The sequence below is a fragment of the Dreissena polymorpha genome, chromosome 7 (assembly GCF_020536995.1).
Source record: "Dreissena polymorpha isolate Duluth1 chromosome 7, UMN_Dpol_1.0, whole genome shotgun sequence".
In the NCBI taxonomy this organism is placed as follows: domain Eukaryota; kingdom Metazoa; phylum Mollusca; class Bivalvia; order Myida; family Dreissenidae; genus Dreissena; species Dreissena polymorpha.
The window spans coordinates 2166984-2189652 of NC_068361.1; the positions used below are offsets into that span (position 1 = coordinate 2166984).

At 36.7% G+C, this 22669-nt stretch overlaps 1 protein-coding gene across 1 annotated transcript in view; it reads right to left on the minus strand.

Moving 5' to 3' along the window:
* The window catches only part of LOC127839462 (hemicentin-1-like), a 178954-nt gene extending 163241 nt beyond the window's left edge, over positions 1-15713 (minus strand). The window contains exons 1-10 of the mRNA XM_052367842.1: positions 15551-15713; positions 14207-14267; positions 12635-12757; positions 10978-11149; positions 7956-8180; positions 7333-7517; positions 5448-5665; positions 3858-3979; positions 2899-3082; positions 344-435 (exon numbers count right to left, since the gene is read on the minus strand). Coding sequence (XP_052223802.1) covers positions 344-435; positions 2899-3082; positions 3858-3979; positions 5448-5665; positions 7333-7517; positions 7956-8180; positions 10978-11149; positions 12635-12757; positions 14207-14267; positions 15551-15627 — 1459 coding nt within the window. The 5' untranslated portion in view covers positions 15628-15713. The remainder of the gene's footprint in view (positions 1-343; positions 436-2898; positions 3083-3857; positions 3980-5447; positions 5666-7332; positions 7518-7955; positions 8181-10977; positions 11150-12634; positions 12758-14206; positions 14268-15550) is intronic.
* Between the last annotated feature and the right edge of the window lie 6956 nt (positions 15714-22669).

A 22669-nucleotide genomic window follows, 5' to 3' on the forward strand; every position in this document is an offset into this window, starting at 1 on the left:
ATAGCGCATTCAAATGTAACTGAGTCGTGTTCTGAGAAAACTGGGCATAATGCATGTGCGAAAAGTGTCGTCCCAGATTAGCCTGTGCAGTCTGCACAGGCTAATCAGTGACAACACTTTCCGCCATAATTGGATTTTTGCTAGGAAGGTACTTCATTTAAAGGCTAATCTGGGACGACACTTTACGCACATGCATTAAGCCCAGTTTTCTCAGAACGCTACTCAACAACTGCAATCAAGCTACAATAAACAGGTTGAAATAAAACTACAAGCACCTTGTTCATGTATATATGTAAGTTTGTGTACTACAATGGTCATGTACAAAATGTATTCATATGTGCACCTTGTACGTGTATATAGGCGTTTTTCTCGGTGGTTCCCCCTTCATTGGAAGCCCTGCATGTGTACATGCCCTCGTCTGAACGTACCACTGACCTGTAACATGACCAGGACAAAAAATGAGAGGCAATCTGGTAAAATGGGGCTTAATTCATGTCCGTTTAGTGTCTTCTCAGATTAGTCGTTGAAGTCCGCACACTTTTCGCTTTTATGGTATTTAAAGTTTGAAGGAAGTCACTTCTTAGTGCAAAACCGGTTAAGCCTTAAAGTGTTGTCCTTGATAGCATGTGTGGACTGCGAGGTTCAAATATAAACTAAATACATGGTTTCCACCTCATAAGATACCTTGCTTGTGTCTATTCCCTCATTTTAACAAATTATTGTATGAATATACAAGGGGATCTGAATGAACAGGGTTGTCTAAATATACAAGGGGATCTAAATAAAAAGTGGTGTCTAATATAAATAGGTTTCTGAATGAACAAGGATGTCTGAAAATATACGAACATCTGATTATATATGAGTGTCTGATTATATTGGAAAGAGTGTCAAAATATATATGGGTGTCTGAAGATGTGGTGGTGTCTGAATACACATGAGCATCTGAATATGCAGCAGAACCCAATATATATGGATGCCTTTATACATGAGGGTAACAAAATAAACATGGTTGTATGAATACATTGGGATGTCAGAGTATGCAGGTGTGTCTGAATATACAGGTGTGTCTGAATATACCCAGGTGTATGAATAAACAGGGGTGTCTGAATATGCATGAATGTCTGATTATACAGGTGTGTCTGAATACACAGGGATGTCTGAAATATACACAGGGGTGTCTGAATTAGCAGGAGTGTCTGTTATTGCAGGAGTGTCTGAAAAAGCAGGAGCGTCTGAAAATGCATGAGTCTGAATATACAGGTGAGTCTGCATACACAGAGGTGTCTGAATATTTTGTGGGTGTCTAGATATGTTGGGTATGACAGGTGTCGGAATTGACCAGTCGCCAAATTATCGATCGCTCCGCCCACATAGTCACGTGGTCTAGTGATTAGAAAACTCCGACAAGCAGATCGCAATTATAGCGGATTACGTGAGGGAAATTCTAAATTTGTAATGATGTATTATGCTCTTTTCTATAAAATAAATTATTAAAGCCGCACACTAACCTAAACTGCTTTGTAAAACGTTAATACAATCATAAAAAACTTAAGAGAGAAATGGCGTTATCAAAATAAATGAGTTAACGGCAGACTGACTATCAGAAACGTTTCTAATACATATAATACAGGGAGGTGATGAAAAATCTGTTGTAAAAATGAGCATTTATTTCATATTGATTTTGAACTTGTATTCAACCGTCTGACAGTGAACCCGGTGGCTATTCATATATAATTTTGAAAATATTTTTATTAAATGCAAATGACATATCCATATCATGATGGGTTTTTTGTTTATTAAAAATGTTTAGATCTTTGTTTTATTGTGTTATTTTTAAAAAGATTCCGATTTTTTTTATTTGGATGTAAATTAAATTTTGATTGTAACCATAATTTAATACAGGCCTAATTTCGTGGTTTCATTAACAGATAGTCTAATATGCATTTTATTTCATTTATGTTTAATGCGAACCTGTTACATTTCACTATCAAAAAATGAAATGTTGGTATTACGGTGCTGTTCACGAATATTCGAATTGAATACATTTAGCATATCATGCATTTGCTTATTTATAACAAGATGGCCCTTATATGTTAATTGCAATTTTCACATTTCTCCCCGTATCAATATATGTTGTATTAGAAATGTTGTTGTTGTATTATAAGCCGTACATTTTACACTTGAAGTCGCTTTAAGCTGGCTAAGCCGCGTTGAAATCACCTTTGTGTTGTTTTTACTTTAGTTAAAACAATACTTAAGTTAACAATTTATAATGATTTCCCTTGTTAATAATCCACAGAAAATAAATATATAATTGGAAATCATTTAAGTAATTAAATAGTTTTCTTTTCTTGTGTACAGTACCTAACAATGCCTTAATGTTCCTTCATTCTGAGATCCACGCAACATACTGTTATTTATTAATCATCGACAATTACGCTGAGATTAATAAGCACGTGTGGCAATTAATGTGTTGCCCAAACTGCTAAACAATATTGTGCATCAAACGGTATAACACGTTTCATAGAACACACACCTGGTGTGGTTAAACTATTGATTGGGTTTGTTTTCTGATTACTCGTTCATATGTTCAAGAAATAAAGATAAAATAATAACCTTTTATAAAGTATGTATAGCACCTACAATTTTGAATAATGATCGAACAGTAATGATCATGCATTTGATATAAAATCTGTGTAAACTCTTAAAAATTACGTCCATTCCATATGTACAACACGCTTTGTTTGTCGGACAAAATGGCGGCCAGATAAGCGTTGCTGAGGGGTGTGTGAAAAATCGATATCTGATTGGCTGATCGACAAAATGTGGGCGGAGTTGGCGACTGGTCAATTATCTTTGATGTTACTGAATACAGAAAACAGAAGGTTGTATTCTAACCTGACAAGTAAGGATCCATTATTGAAGTTGACAAACTTCTGGCTTGACCTGATGGGGTCCTTGTACGCAGGCCCATGCCATGTCAGGTTGTGCTCCACGGCACTAAACACGTGACACGTCAGGAGGGCGCTGTTACCTGGCAACACCGACACGTTCTGGGGCATGGTGATGGAGGGGGGCGGCTCTACAACAGGCATTGAAATTGCAAAATGCTTACCCATGAATGTGTTAGATTTTGGAAACCCCCACTTATATTAGAGAAAAAAAACAAGCTGACACCTTTTAAATCTGCAGAGCAAGTAGCAAGTTACATATTTGAAATGAGCCTTCTGTTGGAAAACCAGACTCAATGCATGTGTGTAAAGTGTCATCCCAGATTAGCCAGTGCAGTCTACACAGGCAAATCAGGGATGACAATATCCACCTTAACTGAATTTTTGCTTCAAAGACACTTCCTTTAAACAAAAAATACAAAAAATGTGAAATGTCGTGCCTGATTAGCCTGTGAAATGTCGTGCCTGATTAGCCTGTGAAATGTCTTGCCTGATTAGCATGTGAAATGTTGTGCCTGATTAGCATGTGCCGATGGCGCAGGCTAGCCTTGGGCAATACTTTACTGACATGCATTAAGCACTGTTTTCACAGATTGAGGTTCAATTATTATCTGTTGTGATGTAAACAGATGACCTAATAGGTTGTGTATCAGTTAAATTAAAAAATTGAACTCCATTAAACTGACATGGAAAATAAAATCAAGACGTAGACATCTATGCACAAAATTTCTAATTCCATCGTATGCACCAAAATGAAAAACAAACCTATTAAAGATAAATATTTTGATTGAGAAAGGCGTTAATACATAACAAAATGACACTGAACTCTCTTAATTAGGCTACATACAACTGATATCTAGGAACGTAGATAAAATGACATATAACTGAAATAATCAGGCTACAAACCACTGATATCAAGAAAAGTTGGTACACGGACTGTGCCGGCAGCGTTGGTGGCGTTACAGAAGTAGATGCCCTCTGCAAACTGATTGGCCGCAGGGATCTCTAGCGTGGAGTTGGCAGGGTCTCTGTGGAATGAAGTCATGAAGGTAGGTATAATATGGTCCTCGTTCTGGTAAAACTGGGCTTAAGGCATGTGCATAGCGGGTCATCTCAAGTTTGCCTGTCAAGTCTGCACAGGCTAATCAGGTAAGTCACTTTCCGCTTTTATGGTCTTTTTGCTCAGTGATAACTGGGCTCAATACTTGTGAGTAAAGTGTCATCCAGTATTAGCCTGTGCAGTCCACACAGGCTAATCAGGTAAGGTATTTTCCGCATAAACTGCATTTTCTTGTATAAAAGACTTTCTTAAAACAAAAAATAACAAAAAGCAATAAGTGTGGTCCCTGATTAGCCTGTGCAGACTGAACAGGCTTATTTGAGACAACACTAAAGGCACATGCATCAAGACCTTTTGTATTAGAATGAGGCTCTTGTAAGTTTATTAGCCATCGACAACAATTTAAGGTCAACCATTTTTCGTTGAAAACATAATTTAGTTCTGGATATGTAAATGAATATGATGCCTGTTAAGCCATTGGTTAGTCCTTGATTCCATCCACATTCAGTGAACATTCTGAAGATTTTTGTCCACATACAGTATGTATTGGTTTTCCAAGGAAACAGACTTCATAGTGGCCCACTAAGCCATTAGCTTTTGTTGTAATCAAATTAAAATTAATATGTTTAAACAAGGAATGGCAACAAATAGTCTAATATTCTTACTTTCGGAAATCATTCCGATATTCAAAAGCAAAATTTCAAAGATTCAGTCCATGGTAAGCAAAGTTATCAACCGGAAACCAACGCCACCTTTACGCCTGCCCCCGCCTAAAATGCCAATCTTATAGCCTGGACAATTTACTTTGATAAAAACCTTGTTAAATTTTAGCCGCACTCTAAGAAAACTGGGCTTAATGCATGTGTGTAAAGTGCTGTTCCAGATTTTAGCCTGTGAATTTCACATAGGCTTAACAGAGACATCAATTTCCGCTTTTATTGTATTTTTTGTTTAAAGAATGTATCTTCTGAACAAAAATCCAGTCTAGGCAGAAAGTGCAATCCCTGATTAGCCTGTCTGGACTGCATAGGCTAAGCTGAGACGGCACTTTATACAAATGCATTAACTCTTTCAGTGCGGGAACCGAATTTTGAAGGCCTTTGCAAACAGTTTGGATCCAGATGAGACGCCACAGAACGTGGCGTCTCATCTGGATCCAAACTGTTTGCTATTCTGATAGTATTCTTTGAAAAAAAATCGAAGAAAATGCTAATTTTAGAAATTCAGCAGACAACATTTTAGCAGACGACAAATTTCCCAGCATGCAAATGCATTAAGCCCCCGTTACCCAGAATGCTGCTCATATACAACAGCAAGACAAACAAATAGAGGAAAAGAAACCAAGTGGAAGGGTTACATACTGGATTATAATTTTGCTGAAAACCTGGTAAAAAAAACAAGCAAAACAAACGAAACCAAGAGGGAAGTTTACATACTGGAAATACAGTTCCGGTCCCTCTTGCACCTCCTCCTTGAACCATCGCACACTGTAGGGAACCAGACTGTCTACGGTACACGTCAACACCGCGGTACGACCAAAATACCCCTTAGTGACTTCTGGCATGTAAACCGTCGGCCTTCCTGGCACCAGACGCGTGATTGCTGTTGGCGTCTGTCTGTGTAGTATGTAGCCCTTCTGGTCTACTCCGCTTACCTGGGTATACATTACCAGCTGAATGCTTGTCGGTTACTTGTCAAGCTAATTATAAATGATGCTTGTGATCATTTCATTTTATCCCATCATCAGACGTGCATTGTCGAAATAAACCACTGTGGAATAAATTTTCCTTTATTTCAGCAGTGCTGAAATATAGCTGTCACGCGCGGCGAAGAATGTTCATATTACTCGGAATCAACTATAAAGTAATCATTTTTAGTAAAATCGAATCAGATTCAACAAAACAAACAATTTGATACCAAGATGTAATATAGTTTTATCACATAATGCAACTCAAAAAGCAAATAAACATTATTTACAAATATTAAGTGCGCGTACTCGTGACGTCATTATTAACACGTCATACGACACAATGCATGTAGTTTCACGCTAAAGATGCAGTTGTTTAGTGTCTCTTTTTTTCATTATTTCTTAAAAATCGGGGACCTGGAGGTATAATAAACGAAAAAACAGGTTGGTTACTGATCTTTTTGTAATGTATTAGGCTCGACACGATTAAAATAATGAAACAATGTTTGCTTAAAATATCTTTGGAATTTTCCGTCTAGTTCGATTTTCCTATTCTATGTTTAAAGAAATAATTTACGACTAAGAAAATTGATGGGATAAATCGAATACTAGGTCGGTGCCGAATAAAGCAAAGTTTATCTTGCTCGGCACGAAAATCTGAACCACTCGCCAAGGCTCGTGGTTCAGATTTTCTAAGCCTCGCAAAATAAACTTTGCTTTATTCGGCACCGACCTAGTATTCTCTATATATTCACCATGAACATGTTTGACCTTCACTTTGACCTTGACCTTTGAAGGGGTATCAGACTAGGAATGACACGCCTCCTTAAAAATGCAAACTTGTGGAAAATTATTCCATTACTGTTATATGGCCAAATTGACCTCTTATTGTAGCATTGACCTTTGTCGTAGGGGGAGACGGGTGTTAAACGCAAAAATGTGGTCTTCTTATTGCTGATATTTATGGCAAGTTATATCAAAATTGAACGATGAATGAATAAGTTTCTGTCCAGATAAGCTATATATATACTCATATCTAACGTTTGACCTCTAAACGTGAACTTGAAGTTTGAGCAAGGGAGAAGCGTGTTACACCCAACACTTCTTTCCTAAAGTTGAACCTGTGTGGATGGTAACTTTTTAAGTGCATGCTGTATGACAAAGTTACAGTCCAGACATGTTTACGGACAGTGAAACTCACACAACAACATTACATGTAACACTCAACCTGTGACTGCTCTATCCAGATTTCCACTTTGATGAACTGCCATGAATATGAGTGAGCTCTTTTGTGTAGTTTTGCTTGCAGCTACTCAATAGTGATGACTAGATCACCTTAAAGATTCATTTAAGCATCTTTCTTGGAAAATGGGGTTTAATGTACGCGTGTTAAGAGTTGTCCCAGATTAGCAAATCAGGAATGACACTTTCTGCTTCTATGGAATTTTGTTTTTCAAAGAACTCTCTTCAAAACAAAAATCCAGTTTAGGCGGAAAGTGTTGCCATGATTTGCGTGTGCAGGCGTAAGGTACAGGCATGAAGCCCAGCTTTCCCAAACACTGCTCATTAGTATAAAATTAACATTCGTAAAAGCCACTATGGGCACATAAGCTCAATACACACAAACAGCTCACCTGAACATAAAAGAACGTCTCTGGGGGCACAAACGGTGGCGCTGTGTACAGACTGGTACTGTTCCCATCGCGCGCCAGCGGGTACACAGCAAGACTCATGCCATACAGGTCAAACAACTCCACCTGGCTGTACGCCCCCGGGGAGCCGAGGTCAGTGGCATTGATTTTCAAGTACGTGGGCACACCTGTGTGGGGAAGATGTGACAATTGTGAGTTGCTTATTGATATAAACTTTGCAGAGCAATATTGCTAAGCCTCACTTATCAAATTTGAAAAGAAATTCAAATTCAAAACATATGAGAATAAAAGTGAATTCAATATTAAACTTTATAAGGTTCAATCAATACAGCTGGATTGGAAGATAGACTACAAGTTTATTTTTTTTTTAATATATATTTTTGGAAACCATCAAATTTGAAATTTTAGGAAATCGTTTGGAAAATTTGTTTTTTTTGAGATTTGGAATGGGCTCTATGTTTGGCCCCAAATTTGACCCCAAAAAACATTGAGTTAAATGGCATGACTCATTCTTGCACACAAGACACCATTTGACACTAGAATGTGATTACATACTTGCTGAAATGACTCAACAAAATACCAACAAAACTCAACCACATCCTCACCTCCAACCGGCCTATAGTCGCCAAGCAGGAGGTCTGTTCCTGGTTTCCGTGAGAACCGCGCAGCAAAGTCTGTGGTGCTGAGCCCCGTGACCCGGATAGTGTGCCTTCCCTGCCCTTCCACGTTCATCCTCCACACGCCGGGCTGGGGGTCCTTCACATTGTACACCAGCGCGTTCTGGATGTCTAGGAGCTTCTTCAGGCCTCGTGCTGGAGTCAGCTTGTTTCCTGTGTTAAAAAATGAGTTTTATTCTGGAAAAACTGGGCTTAACCCTTTGCATGCTGGGAAATTTGTTGTCTGCTAAAATGTCGTCTGCTTAATTTCTAAAATTAGCTTTTTCTTCTATTTTCTTTCAAAGAATACTATCAGAATAGCAAACGGTTTGGATCCTGATGAGACGCCACGTTTTGTGGCGTCTCATCTGGATCCAAACTGTTTGCAAAGGCCTTCAAAATTCGGTTCCCGCACTGAAAGGGTTAACACACATGCATTAAGCCCAGTTCAACATCAGTGCGTTGTGAATGTCCAGCAGGAGCTTCTTGAGGCCTCGTGCGGGTGTCAGCTTGTTTCCTAGGTGTGAAAATAGTTTAGTTTATTATAAAGGCTTCTCTTCATGGCTCTGCTGTTCTATCATCATGATATTGAGGGTGTTTCTATCGTCATGCTTGTTTCCTATTTTAGAAAATAGTTTGCCTTACTGTGAAACCAAAAGTATTCTTCTGAACCTTATTTTCATGGAATTTTGTCTGTCCTCTCAACCATGAAATAAAATCAAGTGTCCACCAAACGTTCAAGTCTTAAGCAGTATATCAGATATGTAAAAAATCAGTGAATTTACAATCAAACTTAAATGCCAGATTTATGAACCCATAAAATGTCATGTCAACAAAAGTAAATAAATCTACAATTTTAAAAGGTCTTCTCTTTTGGCCGTTTTATCATGTGGGCATGCTCTTTCTATGTCATGCTGGTTTCTTACATTAGAAAATAGTTAAATAGAAAAGCTTCTTGTAGCCTTGTTTTTCTGTCATCTTGTTACTTCAGTTTAAAAAAAAGTTAAGAAGAAAGATTGTTTAAGGCCTAATTCTTGTGTCAGCTTGTTTCTTATGTTAGACAAAAGTTTAGAGGAAAGGCATCCTAGGCCATATTGGGTCATCTTGTTTCCTACATTAGTTTCAAAATATTTATATTGTTTGGCAAATGTAATATCTTTAACAAATGAATAATGTGTTAAAAAAGGATTGAAAAAAAGAAGTAATTATTTAAGAGATTCTCTCTCCTTATTATTTTAGAAACAGTCTAGCAGAAAGGCTCCGTTAGAAATTGTTCTTTTGTAAGATCTTTTCCTAAATTTGAAAATTGTTTTGGTGAAAGAGTCTGTGCGAAAACTTTGCAACATTCATTTTTTAATTTTTGTTGTAAAGTTTACAGGCCTTTTCCTGGCGTATCTACAGATCTGTTAAACTGACCCATTTCCAAACCAAAATTGTAAAAAAAATCCCAATTTGAAAAAAAAAATCCCGATTCAGCCCCCCCCCCCCCCCCCCCCCTTAATTTTTTTCATATCAAATTTTAGTTTTTGATAAAAAAGTGTCTCGATTTGTAGATCTCATTTTGTTTCAATAACATTTACAAACTATAATTGATATGATTTTGTTCTACTTATTTGAATCATTATTAAAAGTTATGTTAAATTAGTTTTTCCCAAATCATTGGACTTTTTGCGCAAAAAGGTTCCCAATCCTGAAATTGCATTTTTTTCCCGAAGTGGCCAAAAAAAGGCCTGGTGTAGTAGACAAGCTTCTTTAAGCCTAGTCCTCATGTCTTCCAGTTTTCCCCCATTGGAAAATAGTTTGAAATTGCTGAAATTGCTGATAGTATCCCTGCTTTAATATCTGTGTACAAATTGACAGATATAAATACTTGCCTTGCTTTGAGAGCCCAGAGCATAACCCTTTGCATGCTGGGAAATTTGTCGTCTGCTAAAATGTTGTCTGCTGAATTTCTAAAATTAGCATTTTCTTTGATTTTTTTCAAAGAATACTATCAGAATAGCAAACAGTTTGGATCCTGATGAGACGCCACGTTCTGTGGCGTCTCATCTGGATCCAAACTGTTTGCAAAGGCCTTCAAAATTCGGTTCCAGCACTGGAAGAGTTAATTATGTGTAAATTATTGTTCCTGATTAGACTGTGAAGTCCACAAAGGTTTATCAGGGACCACACTTTCCGATTTTATGGAATTTTTCTTATAGAGAAGTTTCTTCTTAGCAAAAATCCAGTCTAGGCGGAAAGTGTTGTCCCTAAATGCACAGTCTAATCTGGGATAACACTTCATGCACATGCATTAAGCCCCTTTTTTCCAGAGCAATGCGTGGAATTTTGTGGCTACATTTTTTACAGATAAAAAACTGTGGCAAACTGTTGAATTATTTAAGGACCCTATCAACCAGGAGGTTCCAGACGTCAAGAAGGTTTCCTAAACAAGCAGTTGATGATACCGTATGTGATTGATAACCATGTGATTGAAAATAATATCATTGATGACAATGTGATTGATAACCATGTGATTGATAACCATGTGATTGATAATCATGTGATTGATAACCATGTGATTGATAACCATGTGATTGATAACCATGTGATTGATAACCATGTTTGTCAACCATGTGATTGATAACCATGTGATTGATAACCATGTGATTGATAACCATGTGATTGATGATCATGTGATTAATAACCATGTGATTTTTAGCCATGTGATTTATAACCATGTGGTTGATGACCATGTGATTGATAATCCTGTGTTTGGTAACCATGCATGGGCTTTAAGCCAGCAAAACACTGTTTAAAGCATATGCTGTTAGAAAAACACATGATCTTTAAACAATTTAAGGTCTATCTTTCTAAATGGCTAACCAGACAAATAAAATGTGGCTTTAAGAACTATTAAAGTGTAAAAGATGAGAGTTTGAAAGCTTTAAATAAATTAATAATGGGCCCAGAAAAAATAAAGTAACCGTACCAGAAGGATCTGTGACAGATATGCGTGGGTTTGGTCCGCTGACAGAGATTGTGACTTCTTGCAGCTGTGAGTCAACTGGCAGCTTGAACTCATTTACAAACTTGTCCTTGACATCCACTGACATCAGGTTCACCTTGCGTGTCTGCACCGCCACCCGCACAAACTTCAACACCTGCAAGTGAACAGTAAACTGAAGAGTACTGCAAACTAAAGTGTATGGCAAACTTAAGTGTACAACAAACTGAAGTGTTTAACAAACTAAAGTGTACTGCAAAACTACTTTAGTATACAACAAACTAAAGTGTACTGCAAACTTAAAGAGTACACCAAACTAAATTGAACGACAAACTAAAGTGTAAGGCAAACAAGAGTGTTCTGCGATCTAAAGCACAAACTTCAACACCTGGAAGTGTATTGCAAACTAAAGTGTATAGCAATCAAGATTGTACGACAAACTAAAGTGTACAGCAAACTAGAGTGTACAAAAAACTAAAGTGTACAAAAAACTAAAGTGTATGAAAAAATAAAGTGTATGACAAACTAAAGTGTACAAGTAACTTAAGTGTACGACAAACTAACGTGCACTGCTTACTTAAGAGTTCACCAAGATAAAGTGAATGACAAAATAAAGTGTAAGGCAATCAAAATAACACACTTCAATGCCTAGATGTGTATTGCAAACTAAAGCACTGAGACTGGAATCATTCAACAGTGATTTTGAACTTACTGGTCAAATTGTTTGACAATAATGAAGTCGTCAGAAATTGCAAGAAAAGTTTGATATGTTAAGGTCAATATGTTAAAGAGCACAGCTTGTTTACTATTATGCCACAAAATCAACATTGAATTTGATTTCAAGGGGAAAAAATGATCAATATCAACTAAATCAACTGCATTAAAACAGGGCCAGGCTCTCTGCAAGTCACTGCATCAACTTAAAATGAAGATTCCTTGTGGATATAGACCAAGGCCAAAATGGACTAACCTCAATCAGTTAAGTTGAAATTACCACGATATAAATACTAGCACTGAAAGATTATGGATCAACACACATTGAACTCCTATCACTGAGCTGTGCAAATTTTAACTTAAAAAACTTTGTGGCAAGTCCCCGAGCCACCATGGTAAACCTCTCTGACTTGTGATTTGCGACTTAAGATACTTTGTTATTATTGCCCCGGGCAGTCATGGACTAAATTCACTGAAGAGACTTAGTGATTATGAGATACATTGTGGTTATTTCATTCCATCATGGACTCACCTCTCTGACTTGTGATTTCGACTTGATATACTTTATGATTATGGCTCCAGGCCTTCATGTACAGACCTAACTGACATGAGATTTTAACTTAAGATACTATGTGATTATGGCCCCAGACCTACATGGACAGACCTAACTTACAAGAGATTTTAACTTTAGATACTTTGTGATTATGGCCCCAGACATACATGGACAGACCTAACTGATATGAGATTTTAACTTAAGATAATTTGTGATTATGGCCCCAGACGTACATGGACAGACCTAACTGATATGAAATTTTAACTTAAGATACTTTGTGATTATGACCCCAGACATACATGGACAGACCTAACTGATATGAGATTTTAACTTAAGATACTTTGTGATTATGGCCCCAGGTCACCTGAGACTTACCTCATTGACCTGAGTCTTCTTGAGCAGGAACACCTGACCCGAGCTGGTGGAGGCGATCTGCTCATATGCGATGTAACCCTCGTGCTCGGGGTCACCACAATCCCCCGTCAGGACAAACACTACCTGTGTATGAGGCACATGAGATGTTAATGAATGAATTAAACACAAAACTGAACAAGTTTTTTTAACCTTTCCCACTAAAAAGCAAAGTGAAAATGGCTATGCAAACAGCATTAAACCAAAACAGCTTAGGAGTAACTCGCAGTCTGTTCAGGTTTTATGCTGTTTGCTGCTTATGGAAATGAAGCCTATAAAACTTAAATCTAGTAAGAAAGGTCTTTAATTAAATTTAATTTTTTAAGGAACTACAAATGCGTTAAAATAACTATCTATACGGTAAAGGGTTACTGTTTTGTCTCTAATGCACATGCTTCTATGAATTTATTTGAGTTTGCAAACGTAATTATATTTCTCAATTTTTGTGTTTGTCCAAGCTTGTTTGTCCCATGATTGGTTGTCATGTAAATAGATCAGAAGGCAATGTGCTACTATGCATAACTTAAATATAAGCTGATAATTGGCCCACACAGAACTTGATTTTTAAGTTAAATCTAGAACATCTAAGGACATTGAACATTTCATTTGCAAGACAGAAAACTTTTATGACAAAAATGAATTATAAACTAAACAGGATCATATGGGATAACTTATAACGGGATCGTAAAGCACTAAATTTCATGTTTAATTACTTTTGATTTTAGTGTAAAGCACAATGGGTTAGAAATCACCACTTGAGTGCAAAATTATGCTACGTGAAAGAACTTTTGATTTGGGTGTAAAACATGGTGAGTCATAAGAGAGTTAACTCATAGCTTGGATGTAAAGCCCTGTGGTTAATATTACTGTACCTATAGCTTTACCATTTCCCACTCAGGAGCAAAGTGAAAATGGCTATGTGCTTACAGCATTAAACCAGAACAGCCTGCAAGTAACTCACAGTCTGTTCAAGTTTAATACTGTTTGCTGCTCACGTGTGTCAAAGGGTTGGAAATGAAGCCAAAACTTTAATCTAGTAAGAAAGGTCTTTAATTAAATTATACTTTCTAAGGGACTACAAATGCGTCAAAATACATATCTTGTAAAGGGTTAAATATAAAGCACGGGCTATCTGTCCTGCGACATTTCTTGTGATTTTAATAATAGTAATGAGACAGTATTTGAGCTTGAGTTAAATGGTTCATGCGATATTACTGATGGTTTGTGTTTGAAGCACAGCAAATCAAGTGAAGTACTTGTTGTATTGGTGTAAAGCAAAGTAGGTCATGCTAAAAGGCCATAAACCTTGAGTGTTAAGAACAATATTATTGTAAAAGTACTTGGGGTTTGAGTGTCAAGCACAATGGACCATGTGGCACAGTTTTTGGCTTAAGTGTAAAGCACAGTAAATGCAAAAACAATGTTGTCTGTGTGCAAAGCATAGTGAGTCATGTGACAAAATGTTTTCTTTTAGTGTTAAGCACAGTGGTTAATGTGACAAAATTTGTGGTTAATTGAACCTGGTCTTCTTATTACCTGACTCTGCTTTTTCTGTATCATTGCCAGAACTTCTTCCACCAAGAAGTAATCCTTGGACCTGACAGGCAAATGAGAGATCTATAGCCTCAGAAGAATAAGGAACATGTAGGTGCCAGAAACAAATTTCTTTTTTTTGTACTGATACAACCTTAAATAAAAGATTCAATTTGTATATGTAAGAATGCTTCATAAACAAATATCACATTGAATGTATGGCACCTAAATTCAAAACGAAAATACTGAAATATAGAATGTTATTTATACATGAATGCATGCCCAATCAGAATGAAACATGTTGCAATTATAACTTTTGTTTTTTATTAATTGCTAATAAGAGTAGACACTTTGTAGTCATTCATTTAAAACAGCATTTTTTATAACAAAATGTGACATCTTTGTTGGAAAATTGTTACAACCCCAAGGACCTAACCTTGCATGGCAAATTGTTACGACCACATGGACCTAACCTTGCATCCAATAGCATGTAAATGAAAGAGTTGGGCAGTGAGACATCAATTGTTACAACCGCATGGAGTCAGACTTAGCCTTGCATCCTTAAACACATAAACGAAAGAGTTGGGCAGTGAGACATCAATTGTTACAACCGCATGGAGTCAGACTTAGCCTTGCATCCTTAAACGCATAAACGAAAGAGTTGGGCAGTGAGACATCAATTGTTACAACCCCATGGAGTCAGACTTAGCCTTGCATCCTTAAACACATAAACGAAAGAGTTGGGCAGTGAGACATCAATTGTTACAACCCCATGGGCATAATCCTTCATGTAAATGAAAGAGTTGGGCAGTAGACATCAATTGTTTTAATCACATGGACCTAACCTTGCATCCTTACACAAGTAGATGAAAGAGTTGGGCAGTGAGATATCAATTGTTACAACCGCATGGACCTAGTCTTGCATCCGTAAACACTTAAATGAAAGAGTTGGGCAGTGAGATATCAATTGCTGCAACCCCATGGGCATAATTCTCTTCATGTAAATGAAAGAGATGGGCAGTAGACATCAATTGTTTTAATCACATGGACCTAACCTTGCATCCTTACACAAGTAAATGAAAGAGTTTGGCAGTCAGACATCAATGTTACAACCGCATGGGCCAAGTCTTGCATCCGTAAACACCTAAATGAAAGAGTTGGGCAGTGAGACATCAATTGTTACAAAACCATGGACCTAACCTTGCATCCTTAAACATGTAAATGAAAGAGTTTGGAAGTGAGACATCAATTCCTTCAACCACATGGACCTAACCTTGCTATCCTTAAAGAAGTAAATGAGAGAGTTTGGCAGTGAGACATCAAGTGTTACAACCCCATGGACCTAACCTTGCATCCGTGAACACATAAATGAACGAGTTTGGAAGTGAGACATCGATGGCCTCCTTGATTGCAGTGATGGACATCTCCGGGCAGTCAGTGCCGCCCTGCACATACAGGCTACGTAGCTCATACTGGAAGTCATCCGGGTCAGTAGTGACAACCACCGGGCCCACATCTGTATTAAAAGTAAAGTCATGCAGCAATTATTTCTCACTCATTGGGAATTGTAAGGGTACCCAACCAATTTGAAAACATTAGTGCAAAAAACTCAAAAAGGTGGAACAATTGCATCATGAAATCTTCAGATTTGAAAATATGGGTCTTTTGAATTGCTTGTTACTTATTTCATAAAATTCAAATAATCTTGTACATGTCTTTTTGCTGTAATGTGCAGTTGAAGGGCTCATTTTATTTGTTTCCATGCAGGTATGAACAAATTTTAAGCAACTTTCCTTCCTTTTGGAAATTTTTTCTGACGATAGTTGCAATAATCCAATCTATTGACCCTCCGAGAATTCAAGAAGAACTACCTTTAACGAGTACTTTATAATGAAGAAAAAACTTGCTTAATTGAGTGATTTGTAGCTGATATAGCAGCTAAAGCATACAATGCACATAAAAACTCAATCAAACCCGTGCACTAAAGTTATTGGTAAACACACTGCACTCAACATAACACCCTAGATGCAATAATAAAATTCTCAGCGTTATAACCCAAAGCCAATGGTTTGACAGAAAAAATGATCAAAGGATCTGGGACTAGGAGTCAGTTTACATTACACACAATTATTTCATTTTAAACCACTAATGGGCCACATGTCGCATCTGGGTTATGTTGTGAACCATTTGGTTTTGCAATCAAAAAATGAAATTGTGACAAAAATCTCTCACTCTCTGCGTCACTTGTGTGAAAATTAAGACATTGTCAATAATTAAGACTGACTACGTTAAACATTTTTTACCATCAACAAAATCATGAAAAAGTTTAAACTTTTAATTTGTAATAAAAAGTTAAATCCACATTAAAATGTTTACAACAAAACGTTAAAAAAATATACGTCAGTTCACGGTGGGAAAAGAAACGCAAAAGTGTCTGACACAACATGAAGGAAAATGTTAACAAAGGGAAGTAACTTTTCAATTAATGATTTAGGTTACGTCAAACTAATAACACGGCGCGCCACTTTTAGCCTAATGCGAAACGGCATGCTTATGTTTGGCAACAATAACACATTTTACTGGAGATACATTTCTGTGAATAACTAGATCTTTAAATGTATACATGCATAAAACGGTATACTGTTGAAAAATAATACTCTTTAATAAAATGCCGAATTAAAATAACATTAAATACAATTTGATTTACATGACGTGAAAAGAGTAAATGTCGATTATTGCGACAAAGTGGGTTTTGAAGAGAAAGATAACTTCCACTTCGTTTTTGTTGTTTTTGCAATATCAATGTCTCAGTTATTTAGACTGATGAAGAAAAATAACAATAATGTTTACTAATATGCTCAAACTAGCGCTTTGGCTTGTGTTCTTCGAATTTCCAGCGGCTACCCCTGGCATGGCCTATCGGTTATTCACTCACACCCACTGTTTGCAAACTCTGATAGGTTGTTTATAGCATTACAATATATCCGGCAAACTCGCTAATCTAATTTTACAGCCGCTACCGTTTCAATTTATGTAACCACATTTTCTCGATGCAACACCACGCGTTTTATTTGAAGCAGGCATGCTTTTTAATTCGTCAATCACGTTTATATTGGAATTTTGATAAGCTGATGTTATTTCTCTAAATGGATAACAGTATCGCTTTCTACAACATGAGTCAGTTTGTACCACAGGAGAATTGTTCTCAGTCTTATCTTAGCGCGACAAGTTTAAGTTATCACTATACTTCAAGAAGGAAATTCAGACGCCTTTGAAATGTGTGTTTACTATAAAAGACAAATGTAAGATACAAAAAAATAAAATCATCGAGAAACGTTCTTTAATATTGTACTGAAATGTAGTGCACTGCAGTGTACTTACTGTAGTTTCCTGTCGTGTACTGTTAAGTACTGTAGTGCACTGCAGTGTACTTACTGTAGTTTCCTGTCGTGTACTGCAAAGTACTGTAGTGCACTGCAGTGTACTTACTGTAGTTTCCTGTCGTGTACTGCAAAGTACTGTAGTGCACTGCAGTGTACTTACTGTAGTTTCCTGTCGTGTACTGCAAAGTACTGTAGTGCACTGCAGTGTACTTACTGTAGTTTCCTGTCGTGTACTGCAAAGTACTGTAGTGCACTGTACTGTTCAGTACACAAGACCACACCAAAATCAAAAATATCTTTCAGTAAAAAAATGGCTGGAAATTGCTATAATAACTATAATAAAAAAAAAATCACCCCAATTTTCTTGAGTCAAATAGTGCATCTGGTAGGAGTACTAGGGCACACTCCGGGCCCTCACATAATGCATTCTTCTCCGCGAAAGGACCTTATAAACTTCGAAATACACATACGAAAACATTATACGCGCTTAATAATTTAAGCCTTATGTCGTTTGATGAATTAAGATTAACTAGACAAAACTTGTACATTTTCCCAAACTAGGAGCGTTATTTTGCCGCTTGTATAATGTATGCTTTTATAATGGAATGCACCGGTAAACCTGAATACATGTATATAACAAAATGTTTAATTTCCCAACTGTTAACAGGTTTCTTTTAATATATTGACTTGCTTCCATTTTTGCAAATGACGAATTCCCAACAAAATTGTCAAAGATTAAAAAAAATAATATAAAAATTATATTCAAACAACTTAATATTTACAAGCGAAATATCACTTCTGACAGAGAAAAATAAAATTAAAACTCGTTTTCGTCATGAATAATCAATATTCGAAATCGGTAAGATAAACAAGCGTTTGTAACGCTTTTTAGCAAAACTTTGGAAAATACAGCTATATTTTAAGATATTGTATAAAAGTCGCATCAAAGATCAAAAGCCTTTTTAGTGTTTTCTTAGTCTTCTGGGGCCGTTCCTTAGAACCGTTTAAAAATCATACGTAAGTGCAAAACGTTAATTTAGTAACGTTTCTATACAATTCGTAAAAAAGTCACGTATTGCACCAGAAACAGCCCCTGGTAACGCGTTACTCTTTGTATCTAAGGATCAAATCCAGGGTCACACAGTACTTTTAATTCAATTATTTGTTTGATTTTGTAATTATTTTTTAATATTCAAAATGCATTATATTTTACCGTACATACATGTAATAACACTTCAAAAATACGAAAATACGAAAGACTTGTTCACATGTTGGTAAAATGACGATTTTCAAAATAATTGGCAGAGATTATAAAAGAATGTACCGGTAAACATTATCTTTCAACAAGCGAAATAACACTTTTGACAAAGAAACAAGTTAACAATATGGGTTCATTAATGCACAATCGTCATTCGTAACGACTTTCCTCGATTATTTGGAAAATACGCATAATACTGACAGCGTTTATAATTCGCCGATGAAAGTGCATTAGTTCATGTTTCAAGACAGCCCGGGTTCGAATTCCGGGTGAAGTCAATATTTTTAATGCAACTTTTTTTCTGGCTACTGCTATAAGTGAAGACTATTTAAACAGTATATACTTGTTAGTAAAGAGGTTCAATGATATCTAACAAAAATACGAAGGTCCTTGGACAAAGACCTTTTACCAAGATCACGTCCCTACAAAAATCAATTGATCACTCACCGGGATCGTGAAAGGGCACGAGAACGTAGTTATATAACGGCTTCTCCCGTCGAGAGAGTGTCGTTGCCAGGATCTTAGCTGCCCCCTCTATAACCTGCACTAGATCGTCGTACATGGAACCCGTAATGTCAAAAACGAACACCAGAGACGCTGCTCCTTCCGGTATCTCTCCCGACCGCTCCCCACGGTAGAGCACCTTCGTAACGTTTCCGTTTTCTCCGTTGCCCTGCGCGAAGTTCAACCGGAAGTTGCATAACTTCACTATTATTATCAAAAGAATCACGATCTTTAAATCCATTGCGCAGCTTTAGTTAAAAGAAAAATGTACCATGTTTCAATTTTCAAAACTTATGATTGATTCATTTATTTATTTATTTATTTATTGTTCTATTTTGTTTCTGTGCTTTTTACTCGCAGAAATTCGTATTTATTTATCCCTATTTAAAACTCTGCAATCCGGTAGTTTAAGTGCTCCATGCATTCATTATGCACAAGACCAAAGTTTTAAGAAGAATTTCTAGAATTTAAACGTTTCCGGCAACTACGGTATTTTAAATGATTTTTATCTTAATTAATCACACGCGATAACAGGCCTTATCTTATTGTATGTTCCTCTGATATACCCAGCCAACAAAGCACTAAATACGCATATCTCAAACGGATCAAGATAAGCAACAACATTATGAACTTAAACAGATGCTGAAATTAGATCATGAAACATTTGAAACAATTTCAACAGGCGCCCCTGCACGTTAACTGTATGCTTGCTCCACCGTCGATTTGGCTCTCCGCGGTATGGGTATTCAAAGACTCAGTTAATAGGGCTATTTAAATTGTAATCATTGTTTAGAGGAGGTCTCGCCTTCTTTCCCTTCATAACCTGATCCCTCTCATAAAAAAAAAATGCTATCATCATCATCATCATCATCATCATCATCATCATCATCATCATCATCATCATCATCATCATCATCATCATCATCATCATCATCATCGTCGTCGTCGTCGTCGTCATCTTCATCGTCGTCGTCGTCGTCATCCTCCTCCTCCTCCTCATCATCATCATCACCATCATCATCATCATCATTATCATCGTCGTCATCGTCATCATCATCATCATCATCATCATCATCATCATCATCATCATCATCATCATCATCATCATCATCATCATCATCATCTCATCATCATCATCATCATCATCATCATCATCATCATCATCACATCATCATCATCATCATCATCATCATCATCATCATCATCATCATCATCATCATCATCATCATCATCATCATCATCATCATCATCATCATCACCATATTCAGATTCAGATTCAGATTCATATTCATACATATTCATAATTATATTCATACATATTAATATTCATATTTATATATATTCATATTTATATATATTCATATTCATATTCATACATATTCATATTCATCTACGCCGGCATCAGCACCACCACCGCAAGAAAAGGGAAAACGTAAATATTTTCACGAGCATGTTTTTTAAGCTGTGGCAGGTCTAAGTGTTTCATTTATATTCATTAAAAAGCGTTTTGAGTTAGAGCAGTTTTCTGTAAAATAAGTAGTGAGCATTTTAGTGCTTTGCATCCTGCACAATAAAACCTTGGCATCGAAATAAAATATGCGTCTCGATATGGGAAAACGGGGCTTAATGCTTGAACATATGACGACACTGTTCTGCTGTTTTGGACTTCGTTTAAAGGCATTCTCTCCTAAACAAAAAACCAGTTTAGCGGAAAGTGTTTTCGATGATAAGCCTCTGTAGTCCGCACAATAAGCCCAGTTTCGCCAGGGCGAAGCTCAATACACATATATTGAAATCGTCCTACTTAAGACAGTTGATGTCTGCCCACAGTCTAAAACTCAATTTTTTGCATTTTTTTCGATATTCATAATGTTTTTTTTGAGATGACGAGCTTGTCGATAATCATACAATATCTTTCGTGAGTGCAAAGTTAAAATAACTAAAGAAATGTGTTTATTAGTAATGCAGTGTCATACGTGTGTTGTTACAAATGAAATTCGATTTCGTATGTCGAGGTTTTTAAATATTTGCGCATCAGAATATTGAATGAATTTCTGGAGTCCGTTTATAGTCACAACGTGTAACATTAGTCATGTCGTTTATAGTCACAACGTGTAACAATAGTCATGTCGTTTATAGTCACAACGTGTAACATTAGTCATGTCGTTTATAGTCACAACGTGTAACAATAGTCATGTCGTTTATAGTCACAACGTGTAACATTAGTCATGTCGTTTATAGTCACAACGTGTAACAATAGTCATGTCGTTTATGGTCACAACGTGTAACAAAAGTCATGTCGTTTATAGTCACAACGTGTAACAATAGTCATGTCGTTGATAGTCACAAAGTGTAACAATAGTCATGTCGTTTTTGAGTGCATGTTTAGTCACTGCTTGTATCTCGAGTAATAACGTGTCTGTGTGCATCTATAGTCACTGTCTGTATCTCTAGTAATAACGTGTTTGTGTGCATCTATAGTCACTGCCTGTATCTCTAGTAATAACGTGTTTATGTGCATCTATAGTCACTGCCTATATCTCTAGTAATAACGTGTTTGCGTGCATCTATAGTCACTGCCTATATCGCTAGTAATAACGTGTTTGCGTGCATCTATAGTCACTGTCTGTATCTCTAGTAATAACGTGTTTGTGTGCATCTAAAAGTCACTGCCTGTATCTCTAGTAATAACGTGTTTATGTGCATCTATAATCACTGCCTATATCTCTAGTAATAACGTGTTTGCGTGCATCTATAGTCACTGCCTATATCGCTAGTAATAACGTGTTTGCGTGCATCTATAGTCACTGCCTATATCGCTAGTAATAACGTGTATGCGTGCATCTATAGTCACTGTCTGTATCTCTGGTAATAACGTGTTTGTTTGCATCTATAGTCACTGTCTGTATCTCTTGTAATAACATGTTTGCGTGCATCTATAGTCACTGCTTGCATATCTAGTAATAAAGTGTTTATGTGCATCTATAGTCACTGTCTGTATGTCTAGTAATAACGCTTTTGTGTTTATCTATAGACACTGCCTGTATCTCTAGTAATAACGTTTTTGTGTGCATCTATAGTCACTGTCTGTATCTCTTGTAATAACATGTTTGCGTGCATCTATAGTCACTGCTTGCATATCTAGTAATAAAGTGTTTATGTGCATCTATAGTCACTGTTGTTTGTGTGCATCTAAAGTCACAGCCTGTATCTCTAGGAATAACGTGTTTATGTGCATCTATAGTCACTGCCTGTATCTCGAGTAATAACGTGTCTGTGTGCATCTATAGTCACTGCCTGTATCTCTAGTAATAACGTGTC